Raw genomic sequence first — 24,024 nt, forward strand, 5'->3', positions numbered from 1 at the left:
ACCCCCATGTTTTGGCCAAAAAACAATCACAGATTAGTCAAGCTGTCACATCTCTCTGATTGCCAAATGGTTGAGCCCTTGATGCTGGTGTGAATGAACAATGCATAAATGTCATACGTGTTTCTGCCGGGGAGTGCACGCGAAAACACAAAGCCGCGTGGATGTGACTTAGCACTGTCACTCGCCCGAATTGGACAGGGAGGATGGCACATGTATGCAGCGGGGCCCACAAGGCAAATGACAGACAGACACATGGGCGCAGAACAATGGATGAATGGACAGATGGATAAGTGGAGGGGGAAAGATGAAGTGTTTGTCAGAGATGCAGAAACAAATAGTTGCTTTTATCCCAAGGCGGTGGGAGAGTAGAGTGATGGCTCAGCTCGTAGACACGGAGGATCCCTCTGACAGGTTGAGAGCTGTTTGGATACCATAGGGCGGGGCGGATGGAGGGTGGAGGAGGAGGAGCAGAGGCCAAGTTTGGCAGATACATAAAATAATCACTTCAAAGCTGTTAACATGAGAAAATCCCTCTAGTAACACTAGTTATTCCAATATTACTACTGCTGCTGCTGCTGTGCAAATACTACGACTTCTACCACTGATCTTTTTGCAGTTTTGCAATTTACTGCTTTATGGCTATTATTATTCCTGAATTATCAGTGTATGCAACAATAAAAATATTTATATTAGCTATAACAACAGACTGAAATATTTAAAAATTGAAAACAAAGATAATACCTCCCTAAATAATAAAGTAACCAGCACTATCAGCATCAAGACCTTTTCCCTACAAATCTTAAGCAATCCCCAACTTGTGAGGAAGACACATTTTAAATTGGAAAAATGTCTATGAATGCTCAGGTCCGTGAGGGATGTGTGAAGATACATGCTGCTCAGCACGGTTATAAATAGAAATTCTGTGGGTATTTCCGAAAATAGGTTAAGCTGCCATCGCTGCACTGCTGGCATGACATCACTGATTGCCTGCCAGCCTCCCCCAAAAGACTGCTCCCATACTGTGCTCAAAAGGAGGAGAGAGAATGAGGGAGAGACAGAGAGGGAGCATCTGTGGGCGACTGTAGGGCCATGTAGCCCCCCCCCCCAGTTTCCAGCATCCCCCCTCCTGTCTCTCTCTCTCTCCTTTCCATCACGCAGCCATCTCTCCCCTCACTCCTTCCATCTATCTTTTCCCGCTGAAGCAGCGTCGCTGTAGCTAACAGTCTCTGTGCTTTATCGCCAGAGACACAAACTGGTCAGAGGCTTTGTACCGGAGATGTATCGCATCCACAGTTTTTTAGTGTGATACAAGCAAATAGCGTGCCAAATAATGTGGAAGACGGAATTTGTGTTTCCCTCTTTGATGATCAAATGTTAATGTGGTTGAACGAGCAGTGTATGCGGACCTTACGCAAGTTCCAACATGGCACCTATTCTGTGGTTCGCTATTCATAGTAGATCAGGATTAATTAAAAAACACTACTCAAATTAATTAATGGCTGATGGGTTCTCATATCTGTTTTGCCCGCTCTTTGGGTTCACTTCAGAGTTCTATCTTTGCCATTAGATAGACACATAGATAGATAGATAGATAGAGATAGATAGAGAGATAGAGAGATAGAGAGATAGGTTATTATCAGGACAGTATTTTTGTGAATCCTCTGGCCTCAATGTGGTAACTCGGAAATATACGTCAATGCAATTAACACCCTGGTGCCTGCTTGTTAGTCAGACCATTAGTGTCAATTATTACTCTTCTCCAGCTCAGTGGTGACACCAGATAAATAAATAGAGAAAGAAAGCTAGGACAAGTACACAAAGTCTTCCTTTTCGGCATGCAGGTTATAACTGTAAGTAATATTTGTTTGGAATACAGCATGCTGTGCTCCATTCAGTACATGCTCTGAATGGAAAGAAAAACTATAAAAAGCAGAGTACTCATTGCAAATTTGTTCATACAGACGTGGAATTCGTGATTCTTTTCAATACCTGTGTATAGCTTTCAGGACTGGGTATCGGTATGGATACTTTAAGGTATTGACCAAAATAAAAATTCAAAAACTCAGAGTGCTGCTCAGCCACTTTATGACCTGTCTGGCCGAAACATGCTTTATTTTCTAGCAAGCTTAGGCTTACCCAAACTGCCCAACCTGTGGGTCAACCTTGGCTGTGGATTGACTCGCACATTACTACCACTTAGCATAAACTAACAGCAGTGGCTAACATCCAACACATAGCCATTTCAAAGTCCCAACAAACTTGGTTGTGCTACTGCCTTCAAAGCCGCTCTCTTCAGCAGAGTTAATTGTCTTCTCATATAGCATGAGCTTGCATGGACAGCAGCATCTAACATTGAAAAGCGAGAAATGGTCCCAACAAACTCACACAGACACTGAATTAACCATTAACTGGTAATGTCAGCCGTGTGATGCGAACAGTTAACCCTGTCACTGTGTGCGTGTGACCAGGCAGACTCTCCCAACTGCCCTTAACGGAGAGCTTGCACTCCTGCAGCAGCAGCTACAACCCATACTTATAGTCCGTGGTGTTGTGAAGTCGAGCATTGTGTTGAGTTGGTAGTCCAGCCAAAGGTCACCAATACGTTTGCCAGGTTATTTACATTATTAGTATAGAATGATGTAATGGGGCATCCAGTGGCTTAGTGGATTGAGCAGGCGCCCCATGTATAATGGCACTGCTGTGCCGCAGCGGTCGCGGGTTCGAGTCCGGCTTGCGGCCCTTTGCTGCATGTCGTCCCCCTCTCTCTCCCCCTTTCACACTGCTGATCTGTCCTATCTAATAAAGGCAAAAATGCCAAAAAAATAATCTTTAAAAAAAAAAAGTATAGAATGATGTACACTATTGGTATCAGTATCATTTCAAGGGTACTGGTATCATAATTTGTTAAATGACCAGCCCTAATAGCAGTATTTGAAGGAGAATGCATGTGTGTGCGGGTACTATTTTTTTTCCTTCTCCCCACATCTCTCTTCCTCATTCCTTTTCCAATCACTCCATCTGAGCATCCTCCAGGCCTTTGAAGCTCTGTCTTTAAAGGTGTCTTTTAATTTGTAAAATCAAAGTGACTGAAAACCTAATCCGTCTCTTGGTCTGCAGTCAGTTTGCAGCTGCCAGTCATCTGTGATTGTGGCTTTGCTATGATCAATTGATCCGTCTCAAAGGTTTAAATGCCTTTCACCTTTCAAGAGAGGACAAGCATTATTGGAAATATTGCATCCCATGTGCCAATCAGGTACATTAAATGAAGACTTTGCATCGGTGGAAACACTGTGTTGTATTGTAAACAGCAGCAGGGGATGGATGTGAGCCAAGTGAAAATGATTTTATCATTTCCTTTCGCCTGGTCCTGTTTGTTTTTCCAAGAGGTTGTTACTTGAAAAAAGGAAAATGCAGTTTTCGGATTTTGACTGGGGTGGCAGTGGGGCAAGAGTAACTTATATTGATTTCTGTGTAAATCCCCTGGCTGGAGCAGACTTGGCCATGGGGGAGGGAGGCAGGGACGACGGGCCGGAGAGACAGGACTTGGCAGGTAAACTCTTGTTGCCCTCCCAGTAGTAACATGGCAGGAGGCAGTAAGTGTGAACCTACACATTATTTACAGCTCTGTGAAACTCCATCCATTAACAGTGTCAATTAGCTTGCTCATCAGGGATGCAGGCCACTAGATGTATTTATAGATTGGGCCCTGACTTTAATAGCAGAAGAGGGATAAAGTACACAGACAGTCTACAAAAGCCAAGGCTCACTTTTAAAGACTACAGTACGGTGGAGGATGCCAAAGTGCCGTATCCTGAGTGTTATCCAGAACTACACATTGAAAGAGTTCTAGCCAACTTGGGAATGGGCAACCGGTTGCAATCTATCACGTCGCCTCTGGAAACAGCACCTACCGCCAAACAGCATTATCTCAGGAACTTTATCAGGAACTACTTGGAACAGTATTATTTTTTACAGCCTCCCTAATGCTGCTACACCTACAGTATATAGCCCCATGTCAGCGTTTGAGAGAAATACTCTACAGTTGGATTATATATGAAGAACCACTTGTGCCCTGAGAGAACTATTTAACCTCAAAGTCACACAATAGACTGTGAGTGCCAAAGTGTCAAAGTCCATCTCTCTTCATTGTTATGATGGCTTCTTTGCCCCAGTAATGATCCTGGAACATACACAGGGCCTTTTGGAGAGAATTTATTGCATTTGTCACACTCATTAGGCAATGCACGCCACACCATTAGACGTGCATGTATATGTTCTGTAAATGCTTTCACACGCGCGCACAGACAGTCCTTTGGGGATGTGCTGCCTATGGATCTGTTTAACTGCTGCTTGGAGGCTAGTGTAGTCCATGTGAGCAAGTAGCAACAAATCAATGCCTGAGGTCTCCTACTCAGGGGTCAGAGAGGATACGAGGGAGGGTCCGGGGACTATTTCTCGCCCTCATGATGGACATCGATGCTCCTCAGTGCTCTGCCACGCTCATCCTCCCCCCCAGCCATTGCTCAAGGTGAAGGGATGATAGGAGGGGCAGTGAAAGGAGAAATGGAGGAGGATTTGGAGCTGGATGTAGCAGAGATGAAGGGATGGAGTGATTGATGAAGGAGTGATGGAGGAGTGTAGTCAGCTTCAGGATCATGAGATGGTGACTGAGCACAGGCGCTGGCTCCCTTTAAGGTGGCTGTCTGACTTAATTAAGGTTTACAGGTTACGCTAGGCTACTGCTTATATTACAGTGCTCATTACAAGCCCATTAGGCCTGGGCAGAGAAAATATTGTTGTCAGAACAATGAGTGAGAGCATTTTGGAAACTCTCTGCCAACTCCATGCTCCAGCTCTTCTTTATTATACCTCTCTGTCTGTCCTCCCTCAATCTGTCCTCCTTCTCCCTGAACATTGTCGTGATTGTTTGAGTGTGTGAACAGATCAGGGATCTTTTTTTTTTTCCAAAGGTGAGGAGTGATTATATGAGTTAAAAGCTTCTCCGAGACCAGACTGATTACCCCCCTCACGGTCAATCTGCGCCACTGAGCCTCCTGCCTCCCTGGCTGGCAATGATTCAGGTCATAATCACATTGTATCAGTGCTGATGATGTGTGTTTCAGCTTCCGACCCCTCTGAAAGGCTATCAGTTCCTCCGAAGCCCCACATGGCAGTAAATGAAGTAAGCAAGTAGTCTACCCACAGTGATAGCATTTTCCAGAGAGTGCAAATGATGTGTGTGAGGGAGCAGGCACAGCTGGTGCCAGAACTGGCTCTGTTTCTGTTACCTTCACACTTTCTGGCCAAGGAAATGCCACATTGAGAGCAAGTTCACACTTTTTTAGAACACTGGGGCAGTTTGGCTCCTTTGGGGGAAAGGAGATGGAGAAAAGGGACCAATGATGCAGACTGAAAAGAGAGATGTTTTAGTTTGAACTAAACCAGCCTCCTTGAGAGTTCAAGTCATTTTTGATAGTTCTGCAGTACTTGCTTTTAGGCCAACGCCAATGGAGGATGTTCATACCAAGCTCTAGCAGTTGACGTAAAAGTCTGTAGCTGTCAGTTGCACAATGAATCTCTTCATGGTCCTACCACCGTACAGATGGGATTGACAAATTAAAAGAAAAACCAACATGAAGTGTCTTAGTATGGAGTCAGGCCACCATGAGCCTCCAGAACAGGTACTCTATTGGAGCAATGAATACCATATATATATATATATATATATATATATATATATATATATATATATATATATATATATATATATATATATATATATATGTATATATATATATAATATCTATCTATCTATGTCCTTTAATATGTGCGGTGTGTATATATAAATATCATTAACTGATGAGGTAGTTTGTTCAATTTTTTTTTTTGGAAAAAAATAAAATATAATCAAAGAAAATTTAAAACGCACACAAAAAAATCTAAAAACTATAAAACTTCCCAACTCAGAATTAAATTTGATATTGAGATGACAACAAAACTAATGAAAGGACCATTTTAAAGTTAGGAACCCATGGAGGTAACAGGGCTTTGCAATGATCATTTTGATAAAATGAATAACTTGGACTAACTGAATGACTTGGATTTGTTTTAAGATTAGTAGCCCCATTATGAGATGGTTTAAAAAATAAAAATAAAATAAAATAACAAAGAGGACCCCATGAAGATAGTAATCAATATACAAATAATACATTTATTTTTCATACGATGCCCTGTATCATTATTATCTTATTATTATACTGGGTTTTTAGAAATACCTATTATTACTAGTCAAAAACAGCTTTGCATAAACTACAAAAGTAATGGCACATTGCGAATTTATTCAATACTATTTAACCCTGACCATTCCAGTAGTGTGACCTAGGGATTTTTTTGAGGAAGCCAAGTAAGACAAAACTATAATCTATTTGCTTTTTAGAGGGTGGGGGACAGAAAAGGGTATGTTGCAACGTGTATGTAATAATTTCATGTAACCGAATGACCTATTAGAGCGCCCAGTATCTTTTTACCAGGACTTACACACGCCTGTTATCTAACCAACACTTTGAACACCGACACACGCGCTTTCTCTCTTTCAATCACTCACTCACACACAAATACATTGTCCTCTTGACTTGACGTAAACGTCTTATGAAGTTACTCAACCGCCGACTCAAATGCACAACCGGCTGCTTAATGAATGCTTAATAGCATTCATTCACACAGGTAATCTGAAGACGTTCAGTTTTACGTCCGCGTCATACACGACTTGCACGCTGTATGTGCTTGAGGTACACACTTTTCACATGTCCTTATCGCTTAATCGTCCAAATTTTCATTATACTGCATGACCCAAAAGACAGCAACAAAACAACCCAGTACCAATGACTATAAAGAGCGCACCTGACACGTACATCTACTCAGGAAGTTTGGCCCTACACGCTGCTGCCAGAGGGGCTGATTTTATTCAGCGTAAACAACGGCAGTGTTTTCCCATCCTTTTCCCATTCCTGGGCGACCCGCCCAGATAATTTGAGACCCGCCCAGGAAGATAAAATCTGAAGATAACCACCATAGATACATGGGCAATCTGGGGGAAACACCAAACCGCAATAAACAATAACTTCAGCGGAGTGACACATGCAGCTTAATCGAGGTAAACAAGGCACAAAAGAAATATAACCACATCAAAAACTACATGCATAGCTAAATAGACAGTTCAGTAGCCAGCAAAGCGCAAAAAACTGTGCATTGTACTCACCCTATTTGAAGAGAAACATTCTCCTGTCTTTCATGGTGGCAAAGTGGTCAATAACCATGTCGTAGGATGTCCCACTGGCCTTTAGGTCCTCCGCAACAACAGAGCCAATGGATATCTTGGCTAAGTTATTCCACATGTGTTTCGGAGATTGAGCTCGGTAGGTCATCCTCAATAAAAAAGCAGTAGCAGCTCTGCTGGTGGCTCGGAAACAACCTATTGTTGTACAGCGTGAGCAGCTCATTTCTTAACATCCGGAGCTAGCAAAATAACCGCCGAAGTTTAGCGCTACCAGCTAGCTACTCGGTGCGGACGTAATTCTTCTTATTAAAAGACCGAAAACCTTTCTTCCTCTCTGTACGCAGCTCTAGTTTCGATGTTGACCTGCCGTCGGATTTTATCTTAAGTTGTTGCTGTAGAGGTAGCTTAGTAAAATTGTTTTTTTTTTTAACTAAATACCCCAAATCTCCACCATCCATAACTGCATTTGCTAATTTTGCTAACGAGATGTCGACACGAAGTTGCTAATCTCGCGTTATTTCATTCAGTGACATGATGGATGGCTTCTTGACAAAGTCCTGGCTAATCACAGGTGAGCAGCGTCATGACGGCAGCCTCACCTGATTGGTTTATCATTTTTATTTTTTTTTCACCAAGGGTCTCCTTGAGGACAGCAACGACGTGTAGAAAACGCCACTGTACCTTAGCTTTGCTGCCTTGTTGGCAAGAGAGAAACAAAATTGTACCGAACAAATTGATATCTATTTTACTAGCTATTTCATTTTCCACCATAAAATGTTGCCTAGTTCAACAATGTGCAGTTAAGCTGTGGCAATAAAGGTAAATTCAAAGACAACATTTTGACATCATAGCTCAGGTGAATAAGCCAATCTGACTACAACTTGCGTCTGCGTGCACTCGGCTCGCGAGGATACTCAGGCTCGTCGCAGGATGCAAGCGTGGATAGGAATGAATAATATCGACGAAATATTAGTTAAAAAGTCATAATTTTGTGAGTATGTGAAGTGAAAAGCTATTTTTTCGCTAGTTCAAAGCTGTGCGCTAAGGGGGACCAAAAACTCCAACCTCGTCGAAGTTGGTGAGTTTTGACAAATAAGTGAATTAAAAGTGCGTCATTAGCTTGCAATGCTAAAGTTTAATTTAAAGTTTATGCTAAAACAACTCCAGTGTATTTTAGAGTCACAGGTGAAGTTAGAGTATTGTATTTGTTGTCAAAATACAGTCGTTAATTACATGTAAGGTTTTTTTATATTGATCGATGTGCGGTTTGTCATAGAGAATTGATTTTATGTTTAGGCCTGTAGTCCTATAAGGTAATTTATGAATGACAGTGAGTTTTGGCTTTGATTTATGTAAGTCGGGTTTGTTAATTTGATTGATGTAAGCTTACCCAGTCAAAGTGATTGTCTTATGTTTTCTTGTGTCACTTAGTGCACCCCAACACTTAAATGGTTAATTACTGCAAATTTTCCTGTTTCATACAAAGCCACGCACTAGATTATTTGTTGAATTGAGGGCCTGGAATGTTTTTACATTGGTGGTAGAAATATTTGTATTTTTAAAGCTGATTTTCTTAAAGCGCTTTGCTTGTGTGCCAAATTTGGAGTACTCTACCTGGTGTAGGTGGCTGTGAGCAACTGTGTTCAGCACACATGATTTCAGATAACAGGAACAACATTGTTAAAGTTGTCACCTAACCTTGGTGAGGTGTTTTAAAAAAACAACAAAAAAGAGGAAACCATGCCTCTTCTTAATTACCAGTAGAGATAGAAGTCTGGTGCCTGTCGGGGAAAAGTAAGAGTGTGGATGTTAGTGTCTATGTTTACTGTAATTGTGATAATTTTCCTCTAAGAGCTGAATTTATTACTTTGCAGGGCATAGATTTTGTTAGATTTTGCAGATTTGTACAGTATTGACATTCAATTTGCCAAATAAGTTTCTCAAACAGAGGCAGTTGTGGCGTTCAGACTATGTCATTAGTGTTTTGGTCTTTACGTGTAAGAGGGTTAGAGTGAATTGTTGCAGTGTGACCATATTTTTTGTGTTCATACTTATTGCTGTTTGCATGTACATTTGTGTGCAGGTTCAACATTAAATGTATCTGGTCATGTGACAGCTGAAAAAAAAGCTGTGTTCCAAGTCTATACCACATTGTTACTTTAAGCAAGTTTTGATCATGTAGTGGATGACAAAATGCCAGTTTACATTCAAAATGTTTGACCTGTTTCACATGAATGTGATATTTATTGTCCCACAAAGGAACTTGAGGAGCTGCTCACAACTGCAAAAAATATGCATTCTGGACGGTGGGAATACCACTCTAAAAACACCTCAGAAATTAGGTAGTAAATCTTAAAAAAAAATATTTTACTCCCTTTTTTAATATATTTAAAATTGGTAGTGGTGAAGTTTTGTATCATACGCTAAGTATGTAATATGGACTTAGGAAACAGTAGATATATTAAAGGGTCTTTCCCTTTATATGTATGTTGAGATTACCTGAAACAAATCCTCTGACATGGTAAGAGGTTCTGCTGTGTTTATATGTGTGTGGAGTATACATGAATTTGATCAACAGGACCTGTAAACTTGACAAAACAATCAGCAAAAGATCCTACTGTGCTGCAATCATGCACACACATGCATCAGTTTTGGTAATGGAGAGCCTGGGTCATGATGAATGTAAATGGCTGCTGTCACCACAGCTATACAGTATCTCCCACTATTCACTCTCTCCCATTCTCTCTCCATCTCGCCCACTTACTCTCTCTCTTCCATGTAAGACTCTTTAATTACATGCCAATTCAACACAGTGGAGATGGAGAGACTCAGCCCTATTTCCCAGTACACACACCGCACACACTTAAAAATATATCATTAAGAAATTGGATACGAGAGGAGTGGAGTTGGCATTGACAGAGTAAAGATGCAAGGAAGGGAGGAAAGAGAAAGGGGGGAAAGGGAGCAAAGAGGAGAAGAGGAATTTCTTCACTTTGTAGCTGAAATCAATGTGTGAGATAAGGCTGTTTTAGGTTTCTATCAGATGATGCAGAGGATCATCGCCTCACAATGGGAAGGCTTCCCCCATTGCTGTGTCAGCAGGCTCCGATTACAGTGGCTTTTTGTTGTGTTTCAAACAATTTCATCATGCTCCCCCCTCACACTTTTGCACTTAGTATGCAATGCAGCACTGGCAATTTGTACGTGTTTGGATTCCAATTATGGAGTTGTTAAAGCTTTTTTCGCCTGTGGCCTGCAAATTCTTATTAAGCCATACATTAAAGAGCACAGAATCACATTTAAATGGAGTTCATGTTTCCCTTTTGTTTGCCAGTGTTGTGGTTGTTATTAATTTATTCTCAATGCCCGATGCATTACACATTAACAAATAAATCGTGTTTGTGATTGTAATGCAAAATACTTGTTTCTTATTCAGAGATAGGGCCAGCATTTGTCAAGTAAACCAACAACAACAAGCCCAGAGAGAGCAAAAAAGAGAGAAAAACAACCACCAAAATGGAGCCATTCCCTCCTATTACCCTCAACCATTTGAGAAACAAACAAACAAACAAACAAACCCAACACAACTATGATATTTTTGCAGTCTTGTTATTTTTTTTGCAAGCTGACACAGAGGAGAGAAAAGGGATTAGACAGCAGTGTGAGTGATTGAATGATTTGCTTGGTGGCCATCGGAAATCATTAGGTTAGGGGTGCTGGGACAAGGGAGGGTATGGAGAGGGCTGCACCGTGACACCAGTGCTACAGTCAGCCACCTCAAAGGTCACGACCCTGGTCAGACACCATCACTATCTGTCTTTCTAAAACTGAAAAACATGACAGGGTGCGGACTGACTGCCCCAAACAAAAGGACGGGTTTTATAAAATAGAACTGAGAGAAAAAAATGGGATTTAAATAACTGTGATGTAATACTTTCTGTGTATACAGAAGGTGTGCAAGCATTATCGCACGTGCTGACATGTTACAGCAACAAAGAAAAGCAGGTTACAGGTCAATCAATGGATCAATGACTGACATGGGTTTTTAACCCTCCTTTTTGATGCAGTCCTGCAGAGGTTACAGTGGAGACATAGCCAAAGTGTAAGGGTCACTAAAAGGGAAAAAAAAGATACACATGCACAAGTGCGCTACAGAAATGCATGGTGCATGTTGGGTAAAAGTGATTTCATATGCAACAAGGAAACGAATTGGAATATTGTCCGTGTAAAGACACTTAATACATCACCACCCACCGAATACATTTGGCTACTGAAATGGGATCCAAAATGCAGTGGCTGCTAATAAACCATCTTCAGAGTGGCAGAAATATGATGCATGGTAACCCATATGAACCTCATTAATAGAACACAAGCAAATCTATTTATTCAGACAGTCAGGGGGAAAATGATTGCCTCAATACTCCATCTGGTTTCTCTCCATCTCTCGTCCTCCGTTCTCCTCTCCTCTCCTCTCCTCTCCTCTCCTCTCCTCTCTTCTCCTCTCCTCTTTTTTATGTATTCAGTGATTTTGACAGATGTTGTGTGTATGCACGCATGGCAGCATTCACCCTGGAGAGTTTTAACACCACGTCCTGTTCTCCCTTCTTCTCTGTCAGTGTCTCCCTTCTTCCTCCATCCCTACACTGATCTCATCCCTTCTTCTCTCCTTTTCTACCCCCCAATACTCTCCTGCAGTCCTGTTTCTTTTGTCTCCGCTGCTGTCACAACCATTCAGGGTGGGGACGCTGGCCAGGCTGCTAGGAGCTTTTGACAGGACATGGCACAGGGGATGGGGAGGCTGGACAGGCCTGGCAATTCATCCAAAGAATTCTCAGCTCATCTCCTACTTTTTTTGTTGTGGTTTTGTTTTTTCCCCTCTCCCCTTGCCACCATAGTAAATTGTCCATGAGGAGCCGGGTGTATTGCACACTCGCCTGGTTTCATTAACTTGCTGTGTTTATTCCAAGAAATGTTTGCAAGGATTTTTGTGTTTTCTTTAACTCATGAGACTCTCTACAAGGATCTGGTTTCTTAATTTTGTTAATTGCTAAGTTTCAGGAAAGGACACAAGAGTTTGTCATGTTGAAACAGGTCAAACATCTTTATTTCCTAATTTTATCACTTTACGAGTACTCTTGGTTGATATGTCTTTCAAACTGCAGCTTCATTTTGGATGTTGTTTTTTTTATATTTTGAATGTTTTTGTTTGTTAAAGTCAGTTTTTAAATTATGTGTAATTCAAATTAAGTTTATATGTTGTATGCCTTTGTTGCAGGCTGTGCATTCCTCACCTACTGCGCCCGAGAGTCGGCCATCAAAGCCCAGAACGCCCTCCATGAACAGAAAACACTGCCAGGGGTGAGTGTCTGTCTCTCTATCCATCTCTCTCCCCTCCTCCTCTCACTCTGTCCCCTTTCTCTCTATGGTGGTCAGCCATGCCATCTGCACCCGGCTGCACACCAGCCGGCATTCTCCTCGTATAGTCCCTGAGATGAAAAACACTTTGGAAAGCAATTCAATCAATAGCTCAGCCTTTTGAAGGCCCGGTTTCAACTTTTCCATGTGTCTGTTCTCCTGGGGATATTGCCACCATTGATCAGACCCACTCTTGAAGCAATAGCATAGAATGACAGTTTTTGGGGAGCAAAGCTCTGCATTTCTGGAAAGGTGCTAGCAACAGAAAATGGTCAAACAGAGCTAAGATTAATGATGATGAAATAATTTTGAAAAATAATTTGAAAAAGAGATAATCGCTATTACATGTTCAGTTGTGCTTATTGTATTTGAAATGCCTTGCAGTTATATAGGGCTGTACCTAAGTGTCTAAGAATTATGTCTGTTGAATCAGATTTGGCTGTTCAATACAAATACTCAACTATTTGTCCATTCTTTTCCATATAGAGGTTGAGATTTTGGTTTGGTGGGATGTTCAGGGTGACAGTGACGTTCCCATGATGTAGTTGACAAGTCAAGTTAGCCCTCTGAGTTAATGCGTACAAACTATGCTAATGACAGATTGGAAGTGTTCAATGCCCTTTTTTTGCTCTTGCACACTTAAGCAAGAGACTGTATCATATTAAGTTGCTGTGAGCTGTAAATTCACAATTTCTAAGCAGAATGCAGAAAATAACATTAGTACAAAGCCTCCATTCCTCTGGGAAGCTGTCTTCATCTTGCTCAGACTCAACCTGGGTCTGGGACTGCAGCTGTCTGTATTGGAGAGCAGCATGAAAGTGAGAAGCCCTCACTCTGCAGCTAAGTCTTGGGACAGTCACACTGTCAAAAATAACAAAACAAACAAAAAATGACTGCTTGACTTTAAGGAATCTCAGTTGACTGAGAGGTCTCTGATTGATGATTTGAATCTTTGACATTCAGGGGCACCCTCCACTTATATTTCTGTCATTGTTTCAATGCTTGCATTTGTGTGTGAGTATGTACACCTGAGCACAGCCTTATGTGTGTGAGATCCTTACATGTGTGGAAACCATGTCAGACAGAGACAGAAGGACAGAGGGGTGGATAGAGGTGGCTCCCCACAGAGGCAGCGTGGCTTAACACGGTCAGATCAAGTCTTCACCAGGGAGAAACATCAGTAAAGATCCCCCCTCCTCACACCCAACACACCCCTCTGATAGAAGACAAAGAGCCTGAGAAACCCAGCCAAGAGGCACATGTTTCAGTTAAACATGCAAATGCAACTACCACAAACTTTGAACATTTTTCTGGTGGCTCTCTTGAAAAACAAGTTGTTTCGTTTATTCTGCAAATTAGCCAAGCGCGAGGCTGGAGGGCGTTATTCTCCTCCTTTTTCCTCTGCATTTGAATAATAAGACGGAAGACAGAGTAAGGGAAAAAAAAAGTTATTTCACATAATGCCAGAGGATGTGTTCATGAGAGGTTGTGTTCAGCAATGTGTTAAAGAAGGAGGGTTCTTTGATTCTTTTGCTGTTTTTGTCCATAGTCTGGATATTCAGTAAGTTCCTCCCTCACGTCTCATAGTCATTAATAACGCCCCCGCTGCCAACTTGGCAGGGCGTCCATAAGGGTTGACCTACCACTGGGATTAAATGGTTGATGTGGCTGAATGTATAAATGAGGGGCATGAGGGCACAGACAGACGCTAACAAGTCTGATGCTCTTGCCTGCACCCCCACCCCTTTTCTTAGTGTGCTCTGAGAGAAGAGCAAAACTCCAAACCATCTGGGCTCTGAAAGGTTTAACAATCATCCAAATGGAGTGCTGTAAACAACATTACTATAAACAGCCTCACTTAATGTTAAAGCAAAAAAAAATTTAATGATTTTAAAGCCATGATTCATAGAGTGCCAAAGAACTAGCAGTCTTGCATTTTCTACACACGAGTCCTGAAAGCTTTTTCGTTTGTGTGCACACTCTTGAGAAAAAAAAACCTTTTCTTGTACCTTTTCAGTCCTTCTTTAGCCCTCCTGCTGAATTCCCCTCTACCCCATCCAGTCCTGTCCACTCCACATCCTCCCGTCTCCCCTCTCTCCCATGCTCCTCTGCCACTGCTCTTCCTGAGACAGAGCGTGTCATAGAAATGTAACAGGCAGACGTTGATGGGTGTCAGGCCTCACAGACGAGGCTGCTCTGCTGTTCCCTTCCCTTCAACTTCACTCACACACACAAACACCAGCGGTCCAAGGAAACAGAGTGTGTGCTATAGGACTGCAGCCACATTATAGCACAAGCAGGTGTAACACCAGCTACACAAAACTAACAGTAGCATGGCCATGGTCCCAACCCTTCCTATAGACCCTGTTCATAAGCCAACAGCTGAGGAGAGATTCACTCACAAAAATGTTTAATTTAGAGAAAGATAATTATCTACAAAGTAACCAAAAAGCATGAGGAGAAATGCCATGTTGCATTTGGTTGCGTGTGTTTCTGTATGTGTGTAAAAATATGTGTTTGTGCATTTGACTGCCTCCCGTCGCCTCTCCTGTCCTTCCCTCTTGAGCCTCCCTGCTCCTAAATCTTTTGCGATATGACCCCTGTTGCTTCACTGCTTGATGGTAAGTAGATATGCCAGTTGTTTGTTTGCAAAATCCTGCTTGATATGCAGTTTGCCGGGGGCTATGCTGTAATTAATGTAAACTACAAATTCTCCAGAGATGAGTTATGAGTTATTAACGTCTGCATTTTTGTCATTAACCCCTGCGATGCTGCTCTCTGGCAGGGAGCTTGGACTGGTTTGGTTACCTGGTTATTGTTTATTTTAAATGTTAAAATATTAATGTCAACCATCAAACTCCGGCTGGACTTTATTTGTTGCTAATGAGTAAGAACCATGTAGGAAAATTGTACCTACAAACAAGCTATTCTGAATATCATGCACTGAGCACAAACAAGCCCACTCACATACACATGCATGAGCATACACACGCTTGGGTTTCATGAGATGGAGTGTTTGAATTTTTGGGCAAGTCTTCAGCTGGAAGGCCTGGGTTCACACCCTGTGAGTGCTGTCCTTTGGCAAAGCATTGACTCCCTGATGTCTGCAAGAGAAGGTTTTAATATACAGTTGATAACTTTTATGAAAAAAAACTTTTTAAAATTTGCTGAAACTATAACTATTTTCTGAAAGGAGTACATGAGACAGATAATCTGTGAAAATAAATCAAGTCCCTCCTCCTCTTCCTAATGCCTCTAACGGCATTTGCTATAACAGGAGAATTGTGACGCACCAAAAACAACCAATCAGACCGGAGGAGTATGTCAATTAGGGCTGCACACTGAAAGTCGAGGATTCAACTGAGATTCTTCAAGTCGAGCAGCTGAGGGTTATTTTTTGTCAGTCAGTGTGATGAGAAATTTTGCTCTGAACAGTGGCGTTTTTTTGTTTCAGCTTGACTGTATCCAACATGGATTTTCACAAACTCCAATTTGTCAGCCAAACAGTACCCTAAAATACTTTTCTGAAAAGATTTGAGGTAAGAAATAGGCAATGCAGTCACAGAATATTCTTTCATATATGGTCAGACTCCTTGGCTCTGATTGGTTGTTTCCATTCATGTGCAGTGAGGCTACTAGAAGCACTACAAAGCTATTGAGTAGGCAAAGGAAAATGCTTTTTCTCACAGATTTTATTTTTTTTGTCTCATTCAGTGCTGTGTGAATGTAGTGACACTTTTAGCAAAATGACACAAAGTTTTTTTGTTTTTTTTTCATAAAAGTTACCAACAACAGTTTTAAAGTTCAAAGATTTCAGTCATGGTTAATTTGGCACCCCTTGTGGCCCCATGTCAGTAACTCAATGTGGGTTTTTAGATCCAGAGTTAAAATTAAACTTGTGTCAACCAATGGAGCAGCAATTGCGTGTTTAGTTATGAGATATACAAAATCAGATGAGAAACTCATCCGTCTCACCCAAATAAACTGTGGGCTGAAAGAATTCATGTTTACTCTTAAGAATACAACCATGTTGATCCAAATGCGCATGGATTGTTTTCTTTGATTCACTTTTGTATGTATGCACTTTGAATCCTCAGCGGGAAAGATGTCCTTTAACATAACAAAAACTACTATAACTTTAGGGATTAAGTATCAAATTATTGTCATACAAGCTGTACGTTTGTGCACACTAGAGCATGCTAGTATGGAGCCAGTAGGTGCCCCACACACAAACACACACAACCCAGTGTCCTCTTATTGTCAGGAGGAAGTGCTTGTGTTCTTGGATGTTATTATCCATGTCCCCCTGTTACACATTAGCTGCTGAAAGGAACAGTATGGCCTAATGGAAGTGTACTGGACTGGAATATAGATTCCTGTGGTGAAGTGTGATGGGAACCTTGGGGACATGAGCGCCTGACATAAGTTTGGCCACCGAATAGGAGAAGCTCTGACAGTTTACCAGGTGTGTGTTGCTTGGCTCTATTAGCTGTGTATGTTTGTGTGCGTGTGGTAAGCTGGCTTTGCATTGCAGCCAGGCCTATGTAGATACACATAGCAGTGTATAGAGGTGGGAAGAAAAACATGTGCACATGGCAGCTTGCCGTGATCACGCACTGCCCACAACAGCAAGGCTTGACGATATGATTTGTGTGCTGTTTTGTGCTTGTTTGCTGCAAATGGAGATGCACTACTTTTTATATTACATAACCATAGAAGTACTTTTGTGTATGTGAATATGCTTACATGTTTAGCTGTAAAACCTCCAAATTATTATTATTTTTCCTCTTACCAAATTAAATCTAAGTAACTCTTGATGACCTAAACACTGATTATCCTTCTATGACATAATTTGTTGTAAAAAAAAAAAAAAAACACAAAACAAAACAGAAGCACACAAGGCCCACTGGCTGTTTCCACAGCAGTTGGTGTGTGTGCTTGTGAGTGTCACAGCTCTCTACACAAGTCCGCAGGAGATTTACTCCTCCCAGCTCAGCATCATGACAAAATCCTGCATCCTTCACACTATCCACCATACTATCCCCCACCCTCAATCCCCCACCATCCCCTCTCCCGCCTCAAACTCTGTGTCCTCCTGCTGCCACTCCTCAAATCCAGCAGATCCAAGAAATAATCTCAGCCACTGCAGCAAGTCTATTTGCTGTAGCACAGAACAACATGCCACCCTCCCCTTTTTGTCATGCTAGCATTGTGTACAACAGTGATTGTCTTGGAGAGGCAATGGTGGGAACGTGTTTGCTGCATGCATTTACTCTGAGTATTAGTACAGCTCGACCTGGGGGGAGTGTAAGAGGCTGGCAGTGATTCAGGAGGCAGGTTTATGGAAATAGCACCCGCATTAAAAACCCAATGAGAGCAGGGAGAAGATTATGCTCCGGCACACACATGTGGGCTCCTGCAATGTCAACACTCTAAGTAGATCCCCTCCCTCTCAATTGCCGCCGTCTCTGCCTTTCTGTCTCTCCCGCTCTTTCACTCTCGCACTGTGCCCTGTGCTGCACACATACCTATTCGTCTGCTGTGTGAGTGCACTTGGATTCCTGTATGTTTGTATACATGTGCGCATGCACACATATATATTTGTATGCGTTATTGTGTGTATGTGCCAGTGCTAAGCTTAGTCATAATAGAAAATATGAGAAGCGAGGAGCAGAGCAGGGCTGTGTTGTTGAGAGTAGCCGACCTTGTGCTGTGGAAATGAGGCTGCCGTGCAAGCCGTTCCTCGACACACTGCAAACGTCCTAGCCTTCCATTGGGCTTTGCACGCACAGGCACGCACAGGCACGCACAGGCACGCACAGGCACGCACAGGCACACTCGGGCACGGACACAAACATAACATATACACCCATTCTTTTGCGTGCACACTATCCACCTGTTTATCATCTACAGCCAAGCTCACTTGTGTGGCGGCCTAGCTGCCGCAAAGGCTGAATAATTCAATGCTACACTCTGCGAAGGTTGGCGGAGCATGAGTGTGATGTGTTGTAGGACTCTGTGTGTACTGTATGTGCCTGTGCAGAGTGGGCAGGGGTGGGGGTGGGAGTTTAGCGGACTGGTCAGCATGAAGCCAATCGGTGCTGGCAGGATTGGAGGCCTTGTAGTAAGGGAGAGGGGACTCGTTAGAATTAAGCCTTTGGGTAACAGGAGCCTGTGTGTGTGTGTGTGTGTGTGTGTGTGTGTGTGTGTGTGTGTGTGTGTGTGTGTGTGTGTGTGTGTGTGTGTGTGTGTGTTCCAGATGATCACAGTGGAGTAGAAGTTAAAACAGACATAGTCAAGGTCTTTTCTTTTTTTACTTTTTATTTTTTCAGATTTATGAATTAAACAGGGATATGTGTTGTGAATTTTATCATTTGAGTTTATATTAAAATTCTATTGAATCTTTACAGCCCAGCCTATACTATGTTTTTTCCCTTTTATATTAGCCAAGGGCATGTCTGACGGTGAACATAAATGTTTTATTTGAGTTTCACTCTTGTAAGATCTCTGTGCCACTGTAATTAAAAAAGAATATATAAGCGTGGACCCAGATGTCTGTTAAAACATTTGAACACCATCCGTTTTCTCATAAAGAAACTTACCACCAGCTGATCTCTCAGCGCTACAATAAGCTGGATGGCTGCAGCTGATCTCAGAGGCTACAGGAGTCTGCCTCTGATGTCTGTTTTTTATGACCTTTGTTGATCCATTGAGATGAGACTAAAGAGGGCTTTGTAGATACTGGTACTTTAATGGTTTTATGTCTGTGACCTGGCCTGTCTCTGAACGTATTACCCAAGTCAAATCACACTGATGAATAGAAGGAGCAGGTGGTGTCATAAAAGTCTGGAGGTTAGAGGCTGTTGTGCACGTTAGAGTAGACTTTTCTTACTGTGATGCATACTTTTTATAGGTTGCACTGTGGTACACTGGCACACAAAATTACTACGGTGTGAGTGGCCATTATTTAAACACAACAAAACAGGTTTTCTTTGAGTGTGTGCTTGTGTATTTGAGTGCACGTTTGCCATAATGGCATATTGGTGTAATGTACGCACAGTAAAGAGCTGCTGTACCAGAGTGCTCCTAAGGGAGATGAATCTCCACACCCTTAGAACATGCACTTATGCTCACTCACATACGCACGCACGCGCACGCGCGCAACGCACACACACACACACACACACACACACACACACACACACACACACACACACACACACACACACACACACACACACACACAACACACACACACACGCACAAGCACACCCCTGAAGCAGAAGGGCTTGAAATAGACTAAAACACACAGGGTAACTGTTGGAGCCATCACAACGTTGCTTGTTTTCCACCTTCTGTCTCTCTCTGTCTCACAGTTGCTCCTCTGGTACCCCTTTAACAGACACACACACACACACACACACACACACACACACACACACACACACACACACACACACCACTCCTTTGTTCGGCTCGTTTTCCTGTGTGGTAGATTAGCCACATATTTAGAGAAGCCTTCTTCTCCCCAGGGGATTGGCTTCCAAGGGTATTTGGAAAAAAGAGCAGGATCTGCACTCTGCACCTGCCTTTAGAGAATAAACAACACCCACTGAAAATGTGTTTTATCATGAAATTTCATTTCATTTCAAACATTATATACTGTACTACACTAGCATAAAATGCTCTCCCTTAAATTGTTGCAAGTACTGTTGTAAAACTATAACAAATATTTGTTGCATATTAAGAGTTACTTGTGTAAAAAAAAATACAGAAATACACAAATAAGATTTACTGGCAGACTGAACAAAGAGAAAAGCATTTTTTTTTTCTTTTTATTTATTTTAGCCAAACATTGCAGGATATAATAGCATATCACTCACTCTGATTTTTTAGAACTTTCTCTGAGTTACAGATGACCGTGTTTTGACCCCATCTGTGACATTAGCGCTGATGACATTACAATGCTGCTTCCCCTCCCACTGCTCAGGGCACATCTCGCTAACTGGCTCTTGGGGAGAGACGTTGCTTGAAATACCAAAATAATCCACTGCACACCCTGCCCGTTAAGCCACTTCACAGTGAGAAGTGTGCTATTTTTTCTGAAGCACAGGTTAGCAAAAAAGCTGAATTATTAATGTTTTTGATATTTTTAGTCTGTTTAACCTATTTCTGGTTGTGGCTGGAGACTGCTCGCCCGCCTGTCTGTGAAATTCAATCATGTGATATGGCTGTGATCTGGGTTATAGAGCTTGGTTTTGTGTGTAATGGCAAAAACTGCGAATGTGTGTAGGTAGGTTTGTTTTTTACTTTGAATGTCACTTCCTGTATACTAATATGTGCTGGTTTGGCTCATTTTGATGCTGTGCAGGTAAGATGATCTAATATCAGTCTGGCACTTTGAGGCATTACTGGTACCAGAGGGGCCGAACCAGATGAGTCTCTTTTCATTTCAGGCCGGCGGGCATGGCATGGCAGTGCAGACCCATGCAAGTGGCGAGGCCCAGATACTAACTGACAATCCATCTATGGGTCCCTGTACAGGCTGGTACAGGTGTGCCACTGCCCGCAGACACAAAGAGAAAGAGTGAGAGTGAGCAGAGGGGTTCGCACATGGATGATAAACTATGGCCCCAAAAAGAGGGGTGTGTATTCTTCTGTGCGAGTGTGTGTCCCTGTGTGTATGCTGAAAGAGAGAGGAGAAAAGATTAGCTTACAAAAACTTGATATCCAAATAGACAAGACGGCAGTTTAGGACGCACAGGCGAGTGTAGCACAGAACATGTCACTTTACTCAATAATGAAGGACACTCTTAAAACGCATCACCCAATGTGGCTAATCAGAGCTGACATCTCACTGGCTGGACCTTGTGCCTTTGGGAGAGAGAGGGGGTGAGTAAGGAGTGTGTGAGAGATTAGAGGGAGATGAAGTGACAGAATACTTGAAATATTGAGAAAAGAGGAGAAAGAGGGAGGCACAGGGTCATGTTGACAGCTTGAAGTCATACCTTCAGAGTTAAAACAGCCTTTCGCTTGTTCGTGTGAGTGTGTATGCATGTTCGTGTGTGTACCGTCTATAGACACACAGCATGTGCTGTATATCTGTGGTCAATTGAAATGGCACACTTGTGCGGTGGAACAAGAGGGAGCTCATTTGTAAGGCAGATCTCTCCTTGCTTTGGAGAAGTGTCCATAGGGGGGTAAGGGGGCTGCACAGCACGACAGCCAGCATTTGTCAGCAAAAATCAGGACTAATGAAATACAGTACACATGGCTGGAGGGCAAGGAGAGGAATGTGACTGACAGGAGGCATGAGTGGAAACGGCCCGTGGCAGCCCTCCTTCATGGCTACCAGTGCATCAGCCAGCCCCAGCCCCCTTCCCATCCCAGATAAGGGTAGCAGCATGAGGCATAGGGTAGAGGAGAGGAACAGTGTGTGTGAGGGTCCCTGGGGGTAATGACATGGAATACAAGTGTATGGGGAGTGCTAGTGATGGGCCTGCTCATGTGGAAGTGGGTATTTGCATTGCAGAGGAGGGCTGTCAGTAGAGCTCGCTCAGGGAGCCAGTGTCAGGGTGATAGCTAGCGGGGAAAGCTTCTGTCGTCTGCCCTGCAGAATACCAGGACACTGGATATAGCTGAGCTAGCACCAGCAAGATCAAACACGTCGACACATTCAACGTTTCTTTGTGTTAGGATTCTGCAAGTGTTTTTGTAGCAGTTTTTTGTTTTTCATTTTTATCAAACTTAGATTTTACCTGACACTTCATTTAAGCGGTTTTGTTTTGTCCATCATCGCAGCCTTAAAGCATTTCATAGAGAAAATAACAATAAGCTGTATGGCTGCAGAATAGCCAAGAATATAAATTATATAGTTATGTGCCAACAGCTATAGTCTGTGGCCTCTAAACTATTTCAGTCCCAGCTGCAATAAGAGGCAGCTTTTAATAATTCAGAGTAAAACAGTATACTGGATGTCCTCCAGGTAGCAAGCTCACATTTAGGTGAATCACTAAATTCCCCTCTACCCCCTCACTCCCACCACAACCCCAAAACCATAGCGGGGCTGTATCCGATATCCGTGAAGGGCTTGTAGACACACACACATCACTGACTTGTGTTGTTGTTTTCAGAGTTTTGTTGGCACTGTTCAGAGCTTTGCATTTGTGTGTGCAAATGTTCGTGCATGAATAAGAAAAAGTGTGTCTGCAGAGCACAGAGACTGTGTGGTCTTTCACTCTTGTCAGCCATGGTGGCTCCCTGCATAGCTGTGACACGCATAAGTACATACAGTACATACACGTGGCAGTGGATGCAGTCAAGAGTCATACTGCTCTGCAGAGTTAGCCAGTGTGCATCCTTTAATGTGCTTTCTGCAAGTTCTCAGACAGGAGATGGCTCTGTAAAGTCAGCTTGGAGGTGGAAAAGAGGAAATGGAAAAGAGGGAGAAAACGACGAAGATATGTAGATTAGAATGTGAGAGAGGAGAAGGAGTAGGGATGGGTCAAAAAGTAAGAGGAAAGATATTTGAGTCACTGAGTTGTGAAGATTAAGAAATGACATGGAGGGAGTGAGATAGAGTGAAATGGAGAGTGGGAAATGTGAGTGGGAGGTATTGATGGAGGACCTCATTGCCTGATAGGGACTGGCAGTTTTAACCTGCATTGAATGAATCAGGTGCAAAAGCAGTGCAGCTGTGGTCCTTCTTTTGTTAAATCCCAAGATGAAGTCCAAAGGTGTCCTAGTGGCAATCATTAGATTGACAGTGTGGTGCTCACCAGCTGAATATTCACTCCCCCTCATATATTCATATTAGAATCTATAGACTGGTTGAAAGAAGAAAAGAAAAAAAAGGGAAAAAAAAGCGAGGATCAAAATGAAGAAAAGACTTAAGAACCAAAGCAATCATGCAGCTTTGATCCCTGCACATCCCCTGGATAATCCATGTTTTTCATATGGAACCAGCGTCCATTGTTTGCTCTGTTTTGTCACTGTATTAATATAGGGTATTGACAGGGGCCACAAAACCTCTTCCAGCAATTGTCTTGATAAAACACTGACCTAAAGCAGTGAGACGTATTCCTGTGTTGTTTTTTTTTCCTTATGTACTAAATTGATGACAATGTATTTACTCACCAAATAACTGTGGCATCTTGTGTAGCTGTCTTGTACTACTATATACCCGATGTAAGAGGCATACATACTGTATGCCATTCTATTGCTGATATACTGTATTATACTGCTTGTGTATAAAATGTTAACAGTGCAACAAAAGCATCACCTATATTCCAAAAAATCCTTTCTATTTTTAACATTCCTCTTTTAACTAAAGA

At 42.3% G+C, this 24,024-nt stretch overlaps 1 protein-coding gene across 6 annotated transcripts in view; it reads left to right on the plus strand.

The window, feature by feature from the left end:
- The window catches only part of celf5a (cugbp, Elav-like family member 5a), a 217,865-nt gene that overhangs the window by 7,788 nt on the left and 186,053 nt on the right, over positions 1-24,024 (plus strand). For all 6 annotated transcript variants that reach the window (XM_042482195.1, XM_042482205.1, XM_042482200.1 and 3 more), the window contains exon 2: positions 12,552-12,634. In XM_042482195.1, coding sequence (XP_042338129.1) covers positions 12,552-12,634 — 83 coding nt within the window. The remainder of the gene's footprint in view (positions 1-12,551; positions 12,635-24,024) is intronic.

The sequence above is a fragment of the Plectropomus leopardus genome, chromosome 3, assembly GCF_008729295.1.
Source record: "Plectropomus leopardus isolate mb chromosome 3, YSFRI_Pleo_2.0, whole genome shotgun sequence".
Lineage (NCBI taxonomy): Eukaryota > Metazoa > Chordata > Actinopteri > Perciformes > Serranidae > Plectropomus > Plectropomus leopardus.